Source organism: Hyalella azteca, unplaced genomic scaffold (genome assembly GCF_000764305.2).
Source record: "Hyalella azteca isolate HAZT.00-mixed unplaced genomic scaffold, Hazt_2.0.2 contig16840, whole genome shotgun sequence".
Classification (NCBI taxonomy): domain Eukaryota; kingdom Metazoa; phylum Arthropoda; class Malacostraca; order Amphipoda; family Hyalellidae; genus Hyalella; species Hyalella azteca.
In genome coordinates, this window is record NW_025946648.1 from 1 (window position 1) to 19,302 (window position 19,302).

The window sequence follows — 19,302 nt, forward strand, 5'->3', positions numbered from 1 at the left end:
AGCCTCTCCACATCAGCCTCTCCACATCAGCCTCTCCACATCAGCCTCCCCACATCAGCCTCCCCACATCAGCCTCCCCACATCAGCCTCCCCACATCAGCCTCTCCTCAATACTCATCTTCCTATTCACGGTCATGATACGAGCCTTCAAATGAATGCATCGCAGCAGGCAATGTTGGTCGTAAGAACTTCTTATTGCCATATAAGGAAGAGATACGCGTAGTACGTCCAGCGCAGCGAGACGCTTCAGAAGTTTCAATTGAAAAGCTACAACGACGGAACTCTTGTTCAATACGAAGCCATTTAGGCCTTTAGATCGGAAAACTAACGGGGAAAAAGTTTCAAATTTCGAGCTATACGGCCATGTACAGTATAGTTCATGCGCGGATATAAACCCAGGCACTGCAAACAATTTAATTGCATGTCCAGGAACAATTTGCTTAGTGCTATGTTCCGTTCCCAAGGAAAGGTTTTCCCTAATTCGCCCAACAATTTTTATAGTATAATATATGATTGTTATTTTTTATTCCAGCAGGGAAGAATTGCGAATTTTCTCACCTGCCAAAATTATTGCCTCTGGAATTGAATTCGCATCATTAGATGGCTTTCGTAGTCTCAAATTTCACTCGAATCAGACAATTTCATGACCGTGTTCATGTGCAAATTAACTGAAGCATCCACAGTTCCCACAAATTTTGAAACGATTGAAATTCAAACAAATAAAATCAACCAGAAGCCTGTTGACGCACTGTAAGCTTCTCCAGACTCAGTTTTCTCTCGACGTCTAAATTAAATACAGCCTATACCGAGCATGTTGTGTAAGCGGGCACACAAGACTCCTGAAATTATAAGCCGATTATAATGAAAATAAAGCTTCTTATTTCAGACCTTCTCCCCTGGTAGCGTTGCAAGGCTTTCTTTAATCTCCTCCTCAGGAATTTGTCCTTAATTAACCGGACCTAATTAAGCTTATTGGTGGTTCGTCATAAGCGAGAAAGTATGAATTGAAAATGTAACGTCAAAAATTATTAGGCTTCGTATTACAAAAAAAATTAGCCTACGCTCTGAGCTGGTGCATTTATGTACAAAAGGACCAGCATCATTTTGTTATTTCACAATTTTTTATAATTTTATGTGAGAAAAATTTTTCTGACCCTCATAGGGTCGTGTTTCCAGGCGATCATCCTATACTGCAGGATCATAAAGTTACCTCATAAGGTTAATTTATGTAACTGTTTCATGTAATTTTTTGCTATCACGAAACCCGAAGAGATTGTTTTCTGCGAATCATTAGAATTGTTAAACCAGAATAGATTCTCTCCGAATAAATCTTTTAGATTTGTGACGGGAAAGCCATTTCCATAAAACGTACTTGAATATCATCTCAGTTCACGCAAAACTTATGAAATCTTCTACTTGCACATCTATCATGTTATAGACTATATATAAGAGTGTAAGTAAGTCAATCATTGATTACTTCAATACGCATTAAAATTCGCTACGTAATACAATGCGCGAATACAGTTTCAAATCATAAGAGGATCGAAATAAAAGCTCGTTTTGAAACTTGCTGGATGAATTTATTCGTGGAGCATAGAATATTATCAATGCGGGCATTTGTATTGCACACTTTTTTGGCGATACATGTCGCTGTCTTTGCTGATCAAGTTCGTGAAATATATCAATTAATTACATACTTTCTATGGCAACGAGCCATAGAAAGTAACCTGGGACTCTTAAAATTGTGTTCGCATCCAAGTTAGAGAGGGTGTCTCAAGCAAAAAAAAAAAATACCTGACGCTAGCTGCCAAATAAACAAGTCATCTAAACAAACAGTCATATAGACAAAAAAAATTGAATAAGTCATAACTTTTAACTTCTAGTCTAAGTTCTGACGTCTTAATTTGTGCTGTGATTTAATTGCCTTCAATTAATGTCGTCTGACCTCATAAAAGTCTTCTTAAGCGTAACTGTAGCACGTCAGCGGGAGCAACAGCCCCGCCGGCTGCCTTCACTCTCCTTAAGTAGCGTTCTAATGAGTCCCACTACGTCATCATTAGCGCCTCCATCTGTTGTCATAACCTCGTCCACGTAGTGCCTACAATAAACGCGTAATTAGGCTTGACAACGCATTTCATGCACGAGCTTACAGGCTCCAGGGCTCGGCTGAGATTTTGTAACAAGATTTTTCTACTTCCTCTTCTTGGCCGGGCGAAAGAAAAGTTGAAAGATATACATCCCCTTATTTATAACCGCTGTAAATTTTTGTTCTGTTCACATTATGGAGATTTTTAACCCTTAAGTGTATCGTAATAATTTTATTTCACTAATGCTCCTTTCTTCAACAACTACGGAAAAAATGTATTCAAGCGTGAAACTTTAATTCTGCGGAGGTTGTAATGTTGTTATTTTGGCACTACTAGATTGCTCGAGGATTTGAAGAGAATTAAAAGAAGTGAGTTATCGGATGCAATGTAAAGGCACAAACTTATTCAATATACTTCGAACGTAGAGATGGGGAGCAGTACCCTAGGAAATGAAAAAACATCAAATTGCGGAAAGCAAAGGCTCTTGCAGAGGATATCTGATCACTTCATCTCGACCATGCGAGGCCCAGAAATGGAGCAATCCTATCTAGACTGGATCTTAATACACAAAGAGCATCAGAAACTTCTTGTTTCGTTCCCATAGAGCGTTACAATATTGGGATTTTGTCTCTGGACTCTTCTCTCACTGGGACTTTTCTACCGCAGTCAAGTGTGGCCTGGTCCATGTCTGGTGCCTAGAAGATACCACAGTCAAGTGTGGCCTGGTCCATGTCTGGACGGACCTTCTATGGTGTCAGTACACACCGGACCAGGTACAGACCACGGATCTTCTATGGTGTCAGTTCACACCGGACCAGGTACAGACCACGGAAGAAGATACCACAGCAGTCAAGTGTGGCCTGGTCCATGTCTGGTGCCTAGAAAATACCTCTGTCATGTGTGGCCTGGTCCATGTCTGGTGCCAAGATACTTAATACAATTTTTGCAATTTGTCGACATTTACAGATTATCTGGACTACCGATTGCATGAAATTGCGTGATGTAACCCAGAGCCGCCGATAAGAAGCCAACGTGGGATCAACAAGTCGGAAAAAATATTTCATGTAGAACTTCACGTTTGTGATACGAACTTGCGGCGATGCATTCAGTGAATTCTACTTGCTGAAATGCGTATTTTTCTGTATTAAGGGTAGTCGAGAAGTTATGGATACCTAAGTACCAAGGAAATTTTATAAGTACACTTTTTACAAATTTACTTCACGGAACTTGAAATCAAATTTAAACTGTAATCTCATGTCAGATGTTAAAAACTGTTCAAATTTGGATTAATGTCTTGAGTTTTTAACTAATGGATTCACGTTCGCTTTACTTGATAGTGACCAAATTAATAAAAGTTGTTTTGAAATTTATCCATTATTTTACTGACCTGTCAATAACTCAAACCGGCATGGTTCATTCTAATTCATATCATCTAGCGCCTCAACTCTAGAGTGGCGTTTCTGGTCATAGAGTTGCCGGTCACGTGCCACGCTGGTGATGAATGACGATCAAATTTATATATATTTTTCATGAAACAGGCAAAATTCGTTACTGATGACCGAAAAAAACTTAACGAAAAAATAAATAAAGTTATTGCTCACCGGTAGACAAATGTTATTTCTAAGGCTCTTTCCATACTAATAAATTCTATCAAGTAAAAAATATAACATTGCATAAATGTTTTACTAGAGAATAATTTCCTATTATAAGGGAATGTTCGATAAGTATCTTCTAATAATAATGTATGTTTTAAGAGTATTTTCAGTTTGCTTTGGTTATCGATGTCCAGAACAAAAAATACATTGAACTAGAACCCAATGATTTGAAATCTGCATTGGAATGAATTTCAAATATGTATGAAATCTGCATTGAAATGAACATCAGCATTAAATAACACAAAGAAAATTGAAAAACAATAATGAGCGATTGAGCAGTTTTTCTTCACATTTGCACTCCTTTCCTTATATCGGCACAAATTGTTAACGAAAAGGCGATGAAAATGAAATCTTTCTTCATGCGATATAAATTAATCGATTCTGCATGGACAAATGAGTAAAGCCAATTGATCTTCAATTTACATAAAACATATCATGAATAATAGTAGCGTGGCGTCAATATCATGTTAGTGGAGACATTAACCCAGACAGATCGGAGCAATATTTAATAAGGTGAAATTTGGGTTGGTGATAAATTAATATTCAAAACGATGAGGCAGAGAAAACTCCAGTCATAAAAAATTCCGCGAACGCCATTAGTCTTCTCTAGGATAACTTTCATGGATCAATACTTCGTATCAGTATCCTCGTAACCTTATTCAACTTGACAGAGCAACTTTTCTTAAGGATAATAAACGAAAAAATATTTGTTAATGGTACCGTCAGTTTTATTCACATAAAATCCTATTTAATAAAGCAATTCATTGGGCTCAATTCCTGATGAACAAATTTTCTCGGTTTCTCCGTTGATTATGATGAGAATAGGGCGGAAAAGTATATTCGCCAGAAAATTAATCATCAAACGCATATAAAGAAAGCAAACAAAGAAAATTATGATCGATTGTGAAGGCAGCGAAGTACTGAATTGTTCCCTCGGTGGGCGGTGTGAGGTCAGGAAGCATTGTGAGGTCAGTGTGCAGTGAGAGTAATGTGAGGTCAGTGGGCAGTGAGAGTAATGTGAGGTCAGTGTGCAGTGAGAGTAATGTTAGGTCAGTGGGCAGTGAGAGTAATGTGAGGTCAGTGAGCAGTGAGAGTAATGTGAGGTCAGTGAGCAGTGAGAGTAATGTGAGGTCAGTGAGCAGTGTGAGCTATGTTAGGTCAGTGGGCAGTGAGATCAATTAAAGTCAAAAATGGTCATCAAAGTTATATCGCTCAATGACAAATGTTCGAAAATGATTTTGATGCCAGCTTCCAAAATAATTATTTGACATCCTGCCGCCTACTCAGCGTGAATAAGACAATCGTAATAAATTATTAATTCTAAACTTATTGTGCTAAAAAAATAAATAGAAGCATCTATCGGCAAGGAAGGATGACATAATCTATTTACAAACATTTTCACCGTAAAATTATTACTCAGTAAGGTAGGGTCTGTTATTTCTCTAGTTTTGAAGATACAATGTGAAATTTAGCGCTTACTTAATCTGCTGCTCCGAATACAATATTTTTTAAGACTATTCATTCTAAAATGTACGCCATTAATTTAATTTTATTTAGAAATGAAGATTAGATTAGATTAGATTTAGAAAGGGTCCGAGAAAGTAACCAGCTCGTCGTCGGATTTTCTCTGCAGGATTTAATATTCAGAAGAATATTCAGCTGGATCAACACTCCTGTAGAATTTCATGACAAGATCGGCAAGTGTGTTCACTGGCAAATCTGTTATAGGCTTCTCTAAAATTACCAGGGGAGATTGATCGTTCATACGCCCTTCTTCTTCGACAGATTTAAAGTTTTGCGTCCTTGATTTGCTGTTTTGTGTAGAATATTTTACGTTCTGTGTTGTATGTGGCCGTCTTGGTGGCTCTGTTGGTAGCCTCCATCCCCGGACACTCGCCTGAGGATGAGCTCGGTAAGAAGCCTCGGGGTTCTCCGACAGCCCCACCACAGGAGGCTTCAGGACGGGAAGTTTGGACCAGTTGGTTGGTTTGTTACGACGGCGCTTGATGATCCTCCTCACGACGTACTTTTTCCCGGCATCGTTCCCATCAGGCAAATCACCGAGCCACCACGCCGAAGGGTTCAATTCTTTCAATTTTTCGATGGACTGTGCCGATAATACGGATTCATTTTGAAAAATTCCTGAGCTTGATGGAACTATTATGTTATGAACTTGTTGAATAACACTTGAATTCTTCGGAGAACTTTCTTTTCTGTGCTTCAAGCCATTATTGACTGAAGTTTTTTCTGACTTTTTAGAATGAGCAACGATTTTATTAAACTTCTCAGGCTGCTCGCCGGAACTTTGAGGGAGCATTTGGTTTTTCTGGGTAACGATGAGGTCTACAGTGAGGGCTTGTTTCTCATTGTCGTCTTGAACGCTGACCTCAGGCGGCAAATCCGTACCATTGCCTCCTAGAGATTGCTCATTTTTAATTTTATTTTCCCCATCTATGATGATGTAGTCACCTTGGATGTGATATAATTCTTCCCTGTCATTCATAACTTGTGAAAGTGAGTCTGGGAACTTTCTGGTTCCTGTTGCAGTTACTTGACTTTTTTGCCCAGCAAAATATTCCTTCAAGTTTTCCAGCAAGTCTGGTCCTAAAGTATTGAGTACTTCTCTTGTTAAAGTTTCACTGGTTTCCCCGTGCTCGGTCAAGACTGTTGGTTTGTAGCCTTGACCGATGACTTTTGACCAGTCGCTGTCGTTGGCATGACTGACGAAAAGGACGGGGCGGTAGACGATCACGACGTGTTGAGGAGACCTCATCGACGAAACTGCTGGAGCCTGAGTCGTGGGTTCCTCAGGTGCAACCTCGGTCTGCTGCTCGACGTCGGCAATGTCAGAAATATTTTGAAACAAGATTTTTTCTGCGTGCTGGAAAACTTTACTAAAGTGCGTGATCATTGCGTTCATTGTCTCGAGGCTAGGATTTTCACCTATGATACTTGAGATATTCTCAACCATTTCTGACACGTGTTTAGGAATTACAAAGGGAACTTCAGACTGTTGACTGAGCTTATCTGGTGCAGCCATGGAGCCCGCGTTTACATGAACTGTTACGTGTTTTTTTCCAGCGAGTGCTGGTCGTTCCTCAAAACTAGCGGGAATCCCCTCGTCCAGGTGCTGGGCTAATCTTGTTAACTTTGACTGAAGCTGCGACAAATAATCGCTCTCTTGTAGATCATCATTCAGGAAAAGATCGATTTTTCCTTCTTCCTTGTCACCATCCGAGTTTCGGATTTCTAACTCATTTTGATTATAGACAGTTTGATCTAAAGCTGGCTCGGTATTTTCTAAGATAATTGTTGGTGACTCAGATGGCAATGATTGAGAACCGTGTTTTTCATTAGGGTGATAATAATCAAACTGTGCTGGCTGATCATTTACGGGAGGTTTATTTAGCTCTGATGCACTCGCACCCTTGAAAAGAATATCAATCGGAAGCGGTTTAACTTGCGATGGAGACGAAGGGTCCACGTAGGAAGCACTTAAAAAATATTTTGTTGGGTGAGACTCCGAGGAAATTTCAATGACCGATTTGACTCCGTCAACCATTTTTATTTGATTGTCGTCGCCAAATTGTATTGGAGAACCACCGGCGAGTACTTGCAGTATTTCTGGAGATTTTGCTTCACCCCACGTCGAAGGAGGAGCTCGGGCGGGAGGAAATGCAGGTTGTGGCGACAAGCCCTGTTCACTTGCTGCAGCGTCTGCATAGAAGTGAATGTCCTCAGGATAAGAATGTGTTGAGGGTTTGTTCAAGTTGTATGATTGAATTGTTTTCTGTGGAGGTGAGACGGGGCGATTGCGCTCAGTTGGCAGAGCAGATATTTCTGGACCGGCGTGTATTAGCTTTGCTCTAGACTTTATATTTATTGCAAATTCGTTTTTTGGTTTTGGATCGTAGCCTAATTCCTTTAACGCTTCAAGAGCTTCAGCAGGCAGATCTTTTAACCTTGTGTTCCCAAAATCTGATTGAAAAATTCTTTCACTCGATGGCTCTGACCTCATAGAAGGTTTTAAATTGTGCGAATCTAAATTTTCTTCTGCAGGAGATTCCAGTGAAGTTTCTTCAAGTTGTTTTCTTGTGGTACCTCTGACATACTCGTAAAAATTCTTGGAGAGGCCATCTTTTTCTTGCGAGAAATCATCAATAGGCACCTGTCCTAGAAGATTCCACAAGCCTGAACGGAAATTAACCATACGCGCTTCATCTTGGCCTTCGGGATTCTCTGCACGTACGGAACGACTTAGTGCCTGCCGACTCTGCAACCTCATGGCGGGATCAATGAAGGGTTGCAAACTGCGGAGGTCGTAGCCGACAGCGGGTTGCAGACTGTGGGGGTCGTGGCCGACGGGGATTCGCAGACTGCGAAGTTCGGGTTGGACACGGAGATGATTGAAGCCATCGGGATGCCCTACAGGAGCGCCATCAAAGGCAGGCCTCCTGCCATGCCCCTCCGCCGCCACGCATGTCACTGCAAGATTGGTTTGGATAAGAAACTCACAGCCCAACCTGGCGTCGCTCGGGTCTGATAATCCCTGAGATTGGCAAATCCTGTTATCGCAAAGCCTATCCCATTATCTCAAATCTCCTTCTAACAAGTCTATTTATAATAATTCCCATTGTCACCGTAGATTGAAAGACAAGAATAACTTAACCTAATTAAAGCCTACGCAGGGCCTTACAGAAGATTAGGTGAAGCTTACGAGGAGCCCGCGTGCATATGTCAAGTTGAGACAGAGTATAGCCAGATTTTAGAAAAAGTGAGGTCAATTTCAATCTCAAGTGACGCGTAAATAAAGCTTAAGTGGAGTAAGATTGAACATCGAGTGTTGATTGAGTGAAGCCAGAGTCAAGCAAAAGTGTCCCATTGCAGGGCCAAATTGAAATATGAATAAGGGCACTGTAATGCAACAGTAAATTATTAATCAAGCTTTTATAAGTGAAGTTTGATGCGAGCTAGAGTAAAGCCAAAACGTCGCAAAAGTGAAGCTGCACCGAAGCCATGGTGAAGACAGTGTGGAGCCTGACAGTAGCCAAGGTAAAAGAAAGAATGAAGCCAGTGTGTAGTGTAGGGAGAGAAAAGCTCATGTGGAACAGAATATGAAGCCGAAGTGAAATCCTATAGAGATGTAAAGAAAATGCAGGTATGGTTTGCGTATCATTAACGGGCCTTCAAACACGCAAATGAACTTTTGAAATTAAATAGTAAATAAAAAATATCAATATTAAATTAAATGATGAAATTCATGCTACATGAGGATATTTCTAAATAGGCTTTTTTACACGCCATTTTAAATTGCTTCGGCTGTAAATCCTCTCGATTTTATAGTAAATCAGAACACAGTCAACATATAAATAAATAAATAACAGTGAGAACAAAAATATTATACGAAATACTAAGTACGTCTTTCCATTGCGCGTTATTATAAAAATAGTTGTTCACAGTTGCATAACAAAGCTAACCAAAGCACATCGATTATTATTATTTTTTTTTGCCTGAGATCAGAAGGCTGAGCTCAGGATAACTTCCTCAAAAAACAACTGTCCAATTTGCAACAACGTTCTAGCTTTGCCTTGTGGTCCGCAACTAACCGGTTTGACTTTAGCTTTTGTATCATCAATGATCGCTACCAGTTTTTTAATCCTTTCGTGTCACTTCAATTCTTTTGAAAAACACCACGACGATCCTTTAAGCTGTCAAGCGCACGGCTCTCTCACTTGCTCAAAATAAATACAATTTCGAGAAAGAATTTACATTGTTTGATCCATTTGATCTTGTCAAGCGCGACCTGAACTGATGAATAACGCGCGGTCTGCGGGAGCTGCCACGGCTGTGAGAGCTGTGGCAGTTATGACTGCATGCCACGGCTGTGAGAGCTGCCGCAGTTATGACTGCACGCCACGGCTGTGAGAGCTGTGGCAGTTATATGACTGCCCGGCGATGATGACCGCTGCAACTGCGCCTACGCGCGAGGGCTGTTTTTACTACACATAAGCTCTTTAGACTTATTTATAACGCTTAAAATAATAGTTAGTAAATCATCAATAATTATATAAAACCTTTTTCGTTTGGGGTCCTAGAACGAACAATTACGCCGCTTCACAGCATATGCAAGCATGATTATTTTAAAACCAAGCATAGCAAACAAAAGAATTTCTTTGAATCTTTCTTTTAAGTTCTTTGCTCTAGGAGCAAGGGCTAAAGTTCCGTACGAAGCCATGAATATATTACAGAGACGGTGTTTCTATCACAATGCCCAGCAAGTAAACTTTTCGTAAGCTGATATCAGAGAAGTTCATAACATAGAACGCGCTCTGCCTCTGCGTCCACATGCTGCCACCGGCCACGCTTTTGAATAACGCGAGAATTGCATGGCATTTGAGCCAGGCGTCTCATTTCTTTGTTGGGCTTAAATGGAAAAAAATCCAAACCAAAAGTTTGTTTGAGAACTTCAGAAAAACTTAGTGAAATATTACACTGCGTTTTCCGTGGAGTTTCTCTAAAGCTTCTCTGAAACTCGTTTCAAAAAAATTGTTCAAAGTCTGCAAAAATCGCATTAGGTGCGAATATGAGCAGGGGCAATAGAATGCTTTGATCCTAATATAAGAGAGCAAAAAGTATGTACTTTGCATCACAGTCTGATTCTAAGAGACGATGGGGGGTTTGGAGCGCAATCAAGGCTTTCGAATGGCCGTTTGAAGCGCAGCAATTGTTGGCAGTACACCGCCGACCAGCCACGCTCGGCACGCTGATGCCTTCGTCTGGGCCGTAATTGCCATGGGCTGCGCCACGGCTCCAGGAAATGCAGCGGGCAGACCAACCATGTTGCCGAGCCTTGCTCCACGGCAACGCGTTTGATGACGTTCATCACTAAGTTCTTCAGAAGAGATGTGATGTTATGAGTTGGCAATGCTTTGAAGATGAAATGGAAATGATTAAGACGGGACGAATTTGAGAGATAATTTGACGAATGATAGGTTATATTTGAACTCTAGATCAAAAGAAATTTTTAGTCAAACAGGAAGTAAGGAAGAACAGAACGGTTCAATTGAAATATAACTTGAAATTCTGACATAACAATGCAAGGAGTGAAATTTGTGCATAAAATTATGCGTGTGTTTAACTAAATAACGGCATTGTTGACGGAATTGTTTCTGTGTCGTTCTTAGATTCTTCGAGTGATTAATTCATGATTTGTCAGTGAAATTTGCGTCAATAATAAAGAGATCTTTTAAATTTGTTACTGTGTTAATCTTCCACAACGCGATTATCATACAGAGTTATTCTAAATGATGAACCCAATTTATTCAATTCGTATTTACTAAATTATGAATTTGAAATAAATAACTTATTCATCAAAGGAAAGACAAAGGAGTCAAAGCCTTTTTTATAAATGTTCAATATGTCTCCCTTGTGCTGTACGGCAAACATCTAAACGGTAGCCAAACTCGTCCCACACACGAGAAAACACATCTTCTGTTACTGAGTGCACCGTAGCAGTAATACGGTTCTTCAGATCAATCAGATCAACGTTTTCGCAGAACATTTCGTACAGTTGGTTGGGGTATGCCAAGTTCTCTACTAGCTCTATATTGGTTGACTTCTGTGGACTATGAACAAGCTTTCTTCAATTCTTCCTCGGATCACGCGGTCGGCTTGAGCTTTTTCCTTTACACACTCTTTCACTTTGTTTAAATTTCGTAAACCAACGTTAATGCTATTTTTTGTCAGTGGTTCAATACCGAATTTGAGACGAAATGCCCGCTGCACTATAACTTGCGACTCACTTTATGCAGACCAAAGAACGCTGAAAAGCTTATGTAACTACCGCTACCTATGCCGTCGCCCAATTTCGCGTTTGAATAGGTTAAAGAATGAAATTTTCTCTTCCCATTGGCGTATAAATTATTTATTTTTAATTGATAGTCGAATACATACGAATTTATTAAATTGGGTTCATCATTCAGATTATCCCTGCATTAAATAATATTATATTGCATAATATAAAATTTTTGATCATGTTATGATATTTTATTCCAATATCACATGTTAATCCTTTCTATTAACGACTCTTTTTTTGAAATTTCCAGGCGGTTATCATTGAACTTTTTTACTTCGTGAAAGCAAAGTCAAAAATACCCTTTGATCACTCAATTGATTCAACGAAAATATTGGAAAATTAATTAAATCAGTGAAAAAGTTCCTCACTAAAGTTTTACCTTCAAAATTACCAGCGGGGTTCAAATATTTATAATATCCTCTAAATATATCTTTTAAATTGTGGCTTCAGTCCGCAAAAGCTTAAGATCAAGCTTTGAGAACCAGTGGACTGAACGCAAAATTCCTCCGTAGTGTCCCAACATGCCACTAGTGACCCTACACGCCACTAGAGACCTCAAATGTCACTAGTGTCCCCACATGCCACTAGTGTCCCCACATGCCACTATAGTGTCCCACATGCCACTAGTGTCCCCACATGCCACTAGTGTCCCCACATGCCACTAGTGTCCGCACATGCCACTAGTGTCCCCACATGCCACTAATTACCTCACATCCCGCTAGTGGTCCGCATGCCACCGAGAGGACCTGAATTGGTCACTCATGCTGGATTAATGGCATCATGCCTGGCCAGGGGTTAGGCCGTCACCGCAATAAAGCTCTCGCAGCAATAAAGCTTTCGGCTGCCGAAGCTATTTTGCTGTTGACTGACGAGCTTCCCTAACATTTCTGTTGTAGACTAATGTGTACAGCACTGCTGGAATATTAAACCTTCACAATATTGCTTATTGTGTATGACATAGAAAATATTGCTTACTGTGTTTCACAAACACCACAGGAAATGATCGGATAAACTAGCACTGCTTTCAGGCACACTGAATGTATTGTGGCGTCTAGGTTCATTGTTAGTAATTAATTACATGAAAATACATTCTTTACGATTAGAAAGTTACGTCAAGTTAAATTAAAGTCTAAAAATGAACGTCACCTTGAACGCAATTCCAAGTTGACCTCGTCCCGATTTCCATCATTTTCTGTTCATTACCCAAGAACCTCGTATACCAGTAAAAACTCTGAAGCCTAGAAATTGCTGTTTTGTTAATATAAATCGCATATGAAATGGATATTGGTATATAGAGCGTCTATTAGAGTATAATTTTCTTTGTATAAATATCTAATAACAAAGAATGATTTGTTCATGAGGGCTTCAATTCCTGGATTGGAAAATGAAAGAAATGCGTACCTGTCATCCTAACCTCGACAATTTGAGCCAAGCAAGTTGGCCGTGCGCTGCAGTATAAACGAGCATATATTCCCCTGTTCTCATCCAAATAGCATGAATTTGTTGGACTCGGATGGAACAAATGAGATAGGAATACGCAACCACATTCTTGTTAGGCAACATTGTGCATTTTAGCATATAATCTTTTTTATTTTCCATCTTGACCGCCAAGAAATGATCAAGAGGACGAACTCATAGCTCTCATTTTTATATTTGTGTGGCGGCTGCTGCAAGCTTCAATCGCGTTGCGGAGTTGGAATCAAGTGCAGCTTTCCCACCGTGTTGGCTTAAGCCCTTCAAAGAAAAAGTTATGCCTCAGATATACAAATTCTTTCAGATCGTAGTGAAGAAATATTTGCACAGTTGTCGCATTTTTTGATCACGCGCTCTTTTGTAGAAGTTTTTGCCAAGTTTCCTAAGAAATCTTTCCTGTCGGGTTTGATGTTTCTCGCTGCCGGGAAGTTTTTTCTCTCCACCAAGCAATGGTAGCAGCAGCGGTATTTGTGTTTCAAAATTCTTCTTATTTTTTTTTAACTTTTTTGCTGGCTGTTAGAGAAAAGAACGAGCTTTCTTATACAAAATTACCAAGAACTCGACAGGAGATTGAGTTGTCTTTAATGCGAATGCAGCTGAATACACTTAATGCAATTAAGATTTCATTTAGCCTCCTTTCTTTGTTGCATAAATAACTTTGACTTAGAGTTAGTCTTGCATTAAAACTTCAAATTCATTTTCTAGATTTATACAAGCTTTTATTTTGTATGAACGCAGAGCTGGTACTGAATTTCTTAGGCCAACGTAAAACCATAAAATTAATTAGCTGGTTTTCTTTAATTTTGAATTAATTCTTTTTGTAGCAATTGAGCGAGCACTGAGAGACAAATGATAGCTTTAACCAAGAGACAGCAAATTCTAACAAAGGAAATGAACCAATGCAGCTTTTTAATGCTTCACCAAAGCTGTATTTGCTTCAAACATCAACGTACTGTTTTCGACTCAAATTCTCACTTTATCTGTGACTTTTCTGCTGTATTATAACAAAAGTTTCGTCTACTGTTTTTTCAAGCAACTTTACGTTATGAATTATGAAATTTACAACCCGATGAAAAACATTTCGGATGCAGCTCAAAATATTCACAGTGAAAAATCTTATTGTTCATCTGATTCATAATTTTATAATTTATGGAGGGAGTATTTTTTTTTCCTTTACCCACTGATCGAAATCTAGATTGGACCTAATCTACTTCGAGAATAAAATCACTTTTAACATACGTAGATTGATTTGATAAGTGACCATTGGGGTAGTGTACAGACATATTTAATCTATTTTAATGCCTTACAATCTATTTTAATGCCTTAATTAATGTAATGCCTTACATTCACAATTTTTACATCCATGAAAAAGTTATTTGTTTGATACTCGTACAATTAGCTTGGTCTCAAATTAATTCTTACTTACTTAATGAAAAACCCAGCAGTAGCCTGGCGAGAGAGGAGAGGGCGATCGGACGGCACATTACGATGATTTCTTCAATAATTTTTTTGTTCAGTAAATCTTCATTAACGATGCATTCAGCCTGCTCACGAGGATCCTGGAAATTATTTTATAATTAGATTCAAAACTGGATATTCATCACCGGAGAAACATACAATCATGAACTTTTTATGAGATAAGCAATCAACGATTGATAAATTGCAGTGAGAAAAGCAATTTACTTCTTCCGAAAAATGTAACGTTGCTGGAAAATTGAAACATTTTGAGTTTTAATTTAATATTGAGAACGCTTATATGAGCGAGACAAATCCCCGATACCTTCTTTAATGGCTGAAAGAAATAACACTCGAACATTATTTTAGCGGAAAATGTTTCCCATTAGCTCTAACGTAAATATTCTCTGGCAATACTCAGAAGGATATTTCAATATAAATTAAACACAAAAATCTTCTCAGAACAGATGAAAGAAGTATTGTCTATCATTATGCGTAGGAATAAATCGTTAATGGCCCTTCGCAAGAATGATTTTATAATTAAAAGAGGGAATTGCTGCGTCCATGAATAGTAAATTCTTCACTGTTGTTGAAATTCAACATCTTATTTCCGCATAAGCTTTATTTTCTTATGTTGTCATTATATAACTGCTGGGAACTGAGTGTGCGGCTCACAGAAAACAGTTAAAAGAATATACCTTTAGTATTAGACATAATACATACGCGCAGCTTTATTATAAAGTAATGCGTCCTACACTGGGTGGAAAAAAAAATAATACTAGTATTTAGTTAAAGTTAATACCTACCGCCTAAAATATATTAATATATTACCAGGATTGGGTTGAATCTAAGTAATCTGTCTTACACTTATATAAATTATTCGAATATCTTTTTATATGACGTATTGTAATACCTTCATAATGTAGTTAATAAATTATCAGTGGACTGATGAAAAAACCTGGAAAATTGAAAAAATCAGAAGTTGTGAATATCGGCTGAAATACTGTAAAATATTTTGTTACGTTAATTAAAAAACGTTTGTATTGCTGAGATAAAGTTTCTTGAGATATAAGGTATAAGAATATGCAATCAACACTCTAAAGGGATAAATCATTAGTATTGATTGATTGAATATGTCATCATAATGATTATTGGTTGAAATTATATGACAACAGAACTAAACAAAATTAACTACAAGTAGCGGGTTTTAAGGGTTATCCTTTAAATTAGAATCCGTCAAAATATCACTAGAAAAATCATCTCTATTTGTCGGGCATTCAAGTGACCTTCATAAAATTGGCTCGAAGTGAACGTAATTATTCATGATCGAAAATAATATATTTAACTTAGGTTCACAGGAAATTTCTTTATATTTTCTTCAATTGATTATCACCAGTAATAGTTTGACGGAATACCCTTTAGCATTGATTCGAAAAGAATAATTAGTAATGACAAATATAATAATATTTTCAAATAATAATTTGTATAATTATAAAATTTATTATAATTATTTCCATCGGACTTCCACATCATCGGTTTAAATCAGACACATCAGGCATCGGTCAAAAGAAGCAAGCCCTTTAAAGTTAGTTAAAACTATTCTATAAAAGAATAACTGCCGTGAAATTAGCCTGCCTCGTCCAATGGACGGAGCATTCTTATAAAAAGAAGTCACTCGTCAGGTTTTAATCGCTCAGGGTTAGATATTTTTGTCGGAAAATTTCACTTTTACAGTCGATCACCCCAAATAATTGCTCAAAATTGACATCTAATTAAATAATTAGTTCCCCCGGTTAATTTCACCACGCAGTTGTAACAATTTTCAAACTGATCTGCAGCATCGCGCTCAATATCAATCATCCAGGTATAATGCATTCTATTTAGCAGGGTATTGATACAACCTCAATCATCCTTGTATTATTGCATTGATGATCTTTATGATATTGACATTTCAACCGCAAAGGGAATGGAAAAATCCTTAATTTTCAATGTGTTAATACATTCCTAACCCTGAGGTTTCAATACATTCTCAAAAGGTAGGTATTTACACAAATCAAAGTTGAATAATTATTGGTAGATCGCCCTATCGAAGTTTTTCCGCTATATCAACTTTAATGCTTGACAGTTTTCTATAGCAACTCTTCTGCAATAATCAAGCCTTCGCTTACGTTCGTGGTGCAGATTTTTCGTTCAGCTAAATTGCATTTTTATTATTTATATTTTGAAAAATTCAAAATTTTTTATTGCCATCAAAAGCAACGTAATGTGCATTTTTTTAAAAGAACGACAGCAACCCTCCCCCGAAAAAAAAACGATGAAAAAAACCTATAGGATTCCATAATGGCATTAGGAACAAGTGACCGTTTAGATTTATTCATATAAATATAAGCTAGGTATATGAATCATGCAATATATTGTGAAGTGAGAGCTCGGACGCCATCACTCGCATCTCAACGTGGCCGCAAAAACTCGTGACTGACGCTGACGATAATTGTGCGACGCTGCGGCCAAGTGAGGCGTCGTTTTCTAAAGTCAATTTTTTGTCATGAGTTTAAGAATAGATTGTGCTGAGTAGACTCCTGCGTCTCGAAATAACTTTCTCGAAATGAACCGGGACAGACGAAACGAGACGAGAAAATTCCGGGAAAAAAATAACGGGACAGAGGGTAAATTTTGTCCCGGAATAAACGTATGAACCGAGACAAGACTTCTGTCCTGGACTTTAAAACTTGTGTCCCGGTAAATTATGAACCGGGACGAGACAGACAAATTTGAAACGAGACATAATGAGACGAGACGAGGTTTGTCTTAATTATTTAGGACAAAACAAGTTTTTCGATTACGATGCGAATCATTTCGAAAACATGGGCTGAAGAATGACAAGTTAGCCCTCTATTGCTAATAGGGCCATAGACAGTTGCCAGTTAAATAGAGTTAATTGCAGATTTAGCAAAATTTGTCTGACTAACTGACATGGCAGTTAACTTAGTGGTCCGACAAACATCGCAAACCTGTCGATGTATGCATGGCTGAGTATTGAGTCAAAATTGATACTCTTAAGTCTTAACTAAGGCTTCAATGGCACTTATGGGAACCGTACGAATATGAGTCGAGTTTATTACGCGTTCGGAACGAGTTCAGGCACCGTGGAGCGCATAGGGAGTAGGCACTCAGTGCCTAGATTAGTCGGCTAATTAGTAGACAGTGGAGTGGAGTCGTTGCAAGATATTCCTAATAATACTAAAGCTAGTATTAGATTATCTCTGCCTTTAGTAAAATTTTGTGCTACGCCTCCAAAAAATCTTCACAATTGTGCAGTTTCCTGAATTGTTATGAAACACTTGGGCTTGTTTAACGTTATTTAGAAAGGATACACATAGATATTTCGAGTCTTTTTTAAGATCAAACTATTATCTTTTTTCCAACTTAAATTTTGTTGTATTTTAAAATGTTGTTGATATTTCTTTCCAAACTTTTTTGTTGAAGGAGATTGCTTAAGGCAAGATCAATGAATCTGATTCTGTGATTGAGCTGGAGGCAAATCAAAGTCTGTCCAGTCAGCCGATGTCACCAGCTACAGCTAGTATAGCCTCCTCCAAACCATCATAGAACACAATTTTTGAAAAAAACGTATTTTTCCATTTTCTTTGCTTGTCAAGATTAAGTACCATATTAAACCACAACGTGTATTCGTAGCAAAAATCATATCAATTGCCGAGCTCCAATCAGAATAGTAAAAGGATACGTCTCAAGTTATTATATAAATGCAGAGGTGGGCAGTAGCGCGCTACATGTAGCGGCCGCTACATTTTCAGTAGCGGTAGCGGCGTTCCATTTAAGCAATTGTAGCGGTAGCGGTAGCGCCCGCTACATGTTTAAGTACCCGTAGCGCATATTATCCAGCGCTACCGCTACATTTATAGAGAAAGCCTTTAGATTTTACTTAATAGTATTAAATATTATTTAAAAACCAGCATGATACATACATAATATAAATTACAGAATAAAACTGTACGAAAGATTTCGGTGTAATGTTGTCAACCTCAGCCTGTTACTAGTGTCAACATGTTTGTTGTTACCAGAGGTGGGCAGTAGCGCGCTACATGTAGCGGTAGCGACGCTACATTTAAGCAATTGTTGCGGTAGCGGTAGCGCCCGCTACAATTAGAGCATGTAGCGGTACGGGCCGCTACATTTCAAAGAAGCGCTGCCCAGCTCTGTATAAACGTATGATGGGAAGCCAAATTTTACACCACATCAATAATTGATTAGTCTCGTGATGTCTCGTTAATTAAAATGGCCATAAATTTCGGGAAATTTTAAGGTACCTATTTTAACCGGGATGTCTCGTCTCGTCTCGGTATCGTCCCGGAATTCCTAAGGAGTGCTAAATATTGTCCCGGTTTTTATTGCGAACCGGGACAGAGCCTGTTGTCTCGTCTCGTCTCGGATAAAAAAAAACCAAACGCAGGAGTCTACGGGGGTGCTTGCGAGGATCAATCTGATAGCCAAATGCCTCGTCATCAAATTAGTGACGCACATGAATTGAGATTCCCTCTGTCCCTATCTAGATTCTGGCGAATCCAGAGTCAAGGGAACAGACTTGCATGACCTCAGCGGGAACCCTTGTTGAGCTTGACAGTCTTGACTTAAGTCGGAATTTGTAAGGAAACATCGGATCGGAAACATCGCAGGCTAAGTTGGAGCCAGCGCAAGTTGCCGGCATGTGAATTATCAATACTCCCTTCGTTGCCGTACGCTACTAGGTAATCGTGAG

At 38.7% G+C, this 19,302-nt stretch overlaps 1 protein-coding gene across 1 annotated transcript; it reads right to left on the reverse strand.

Annotated features, from left to right (window-relative positions):
* Nucleotides 1–5,278: 5,278 nt before the first annotated feature.
* Nucleotides 5,279–15,470, reverse strand: LOC108668229. The gene is made up of 3 exons (XM_018155398.2): nt 15,439–15,470; nt 14,497–14,629; nt 5,279–8,227 (listed from the first exon to the last, which is right to left on the reverse strand). The coding sequence occupies exons 1-3, from the start codon at nt 15,442–15,444 to the stop codon at nt 5,379–5,381; spliced, it is 2,988 nt and encodes a 995-aa protein (XP_018010887.1). The 5' UTR covers nt 15,445–15,470; the 3' UTR covers nt 5,279–5,378.
* Nucleotides 15,471–19,302: the final 3,832 nt, after the last annotated feature.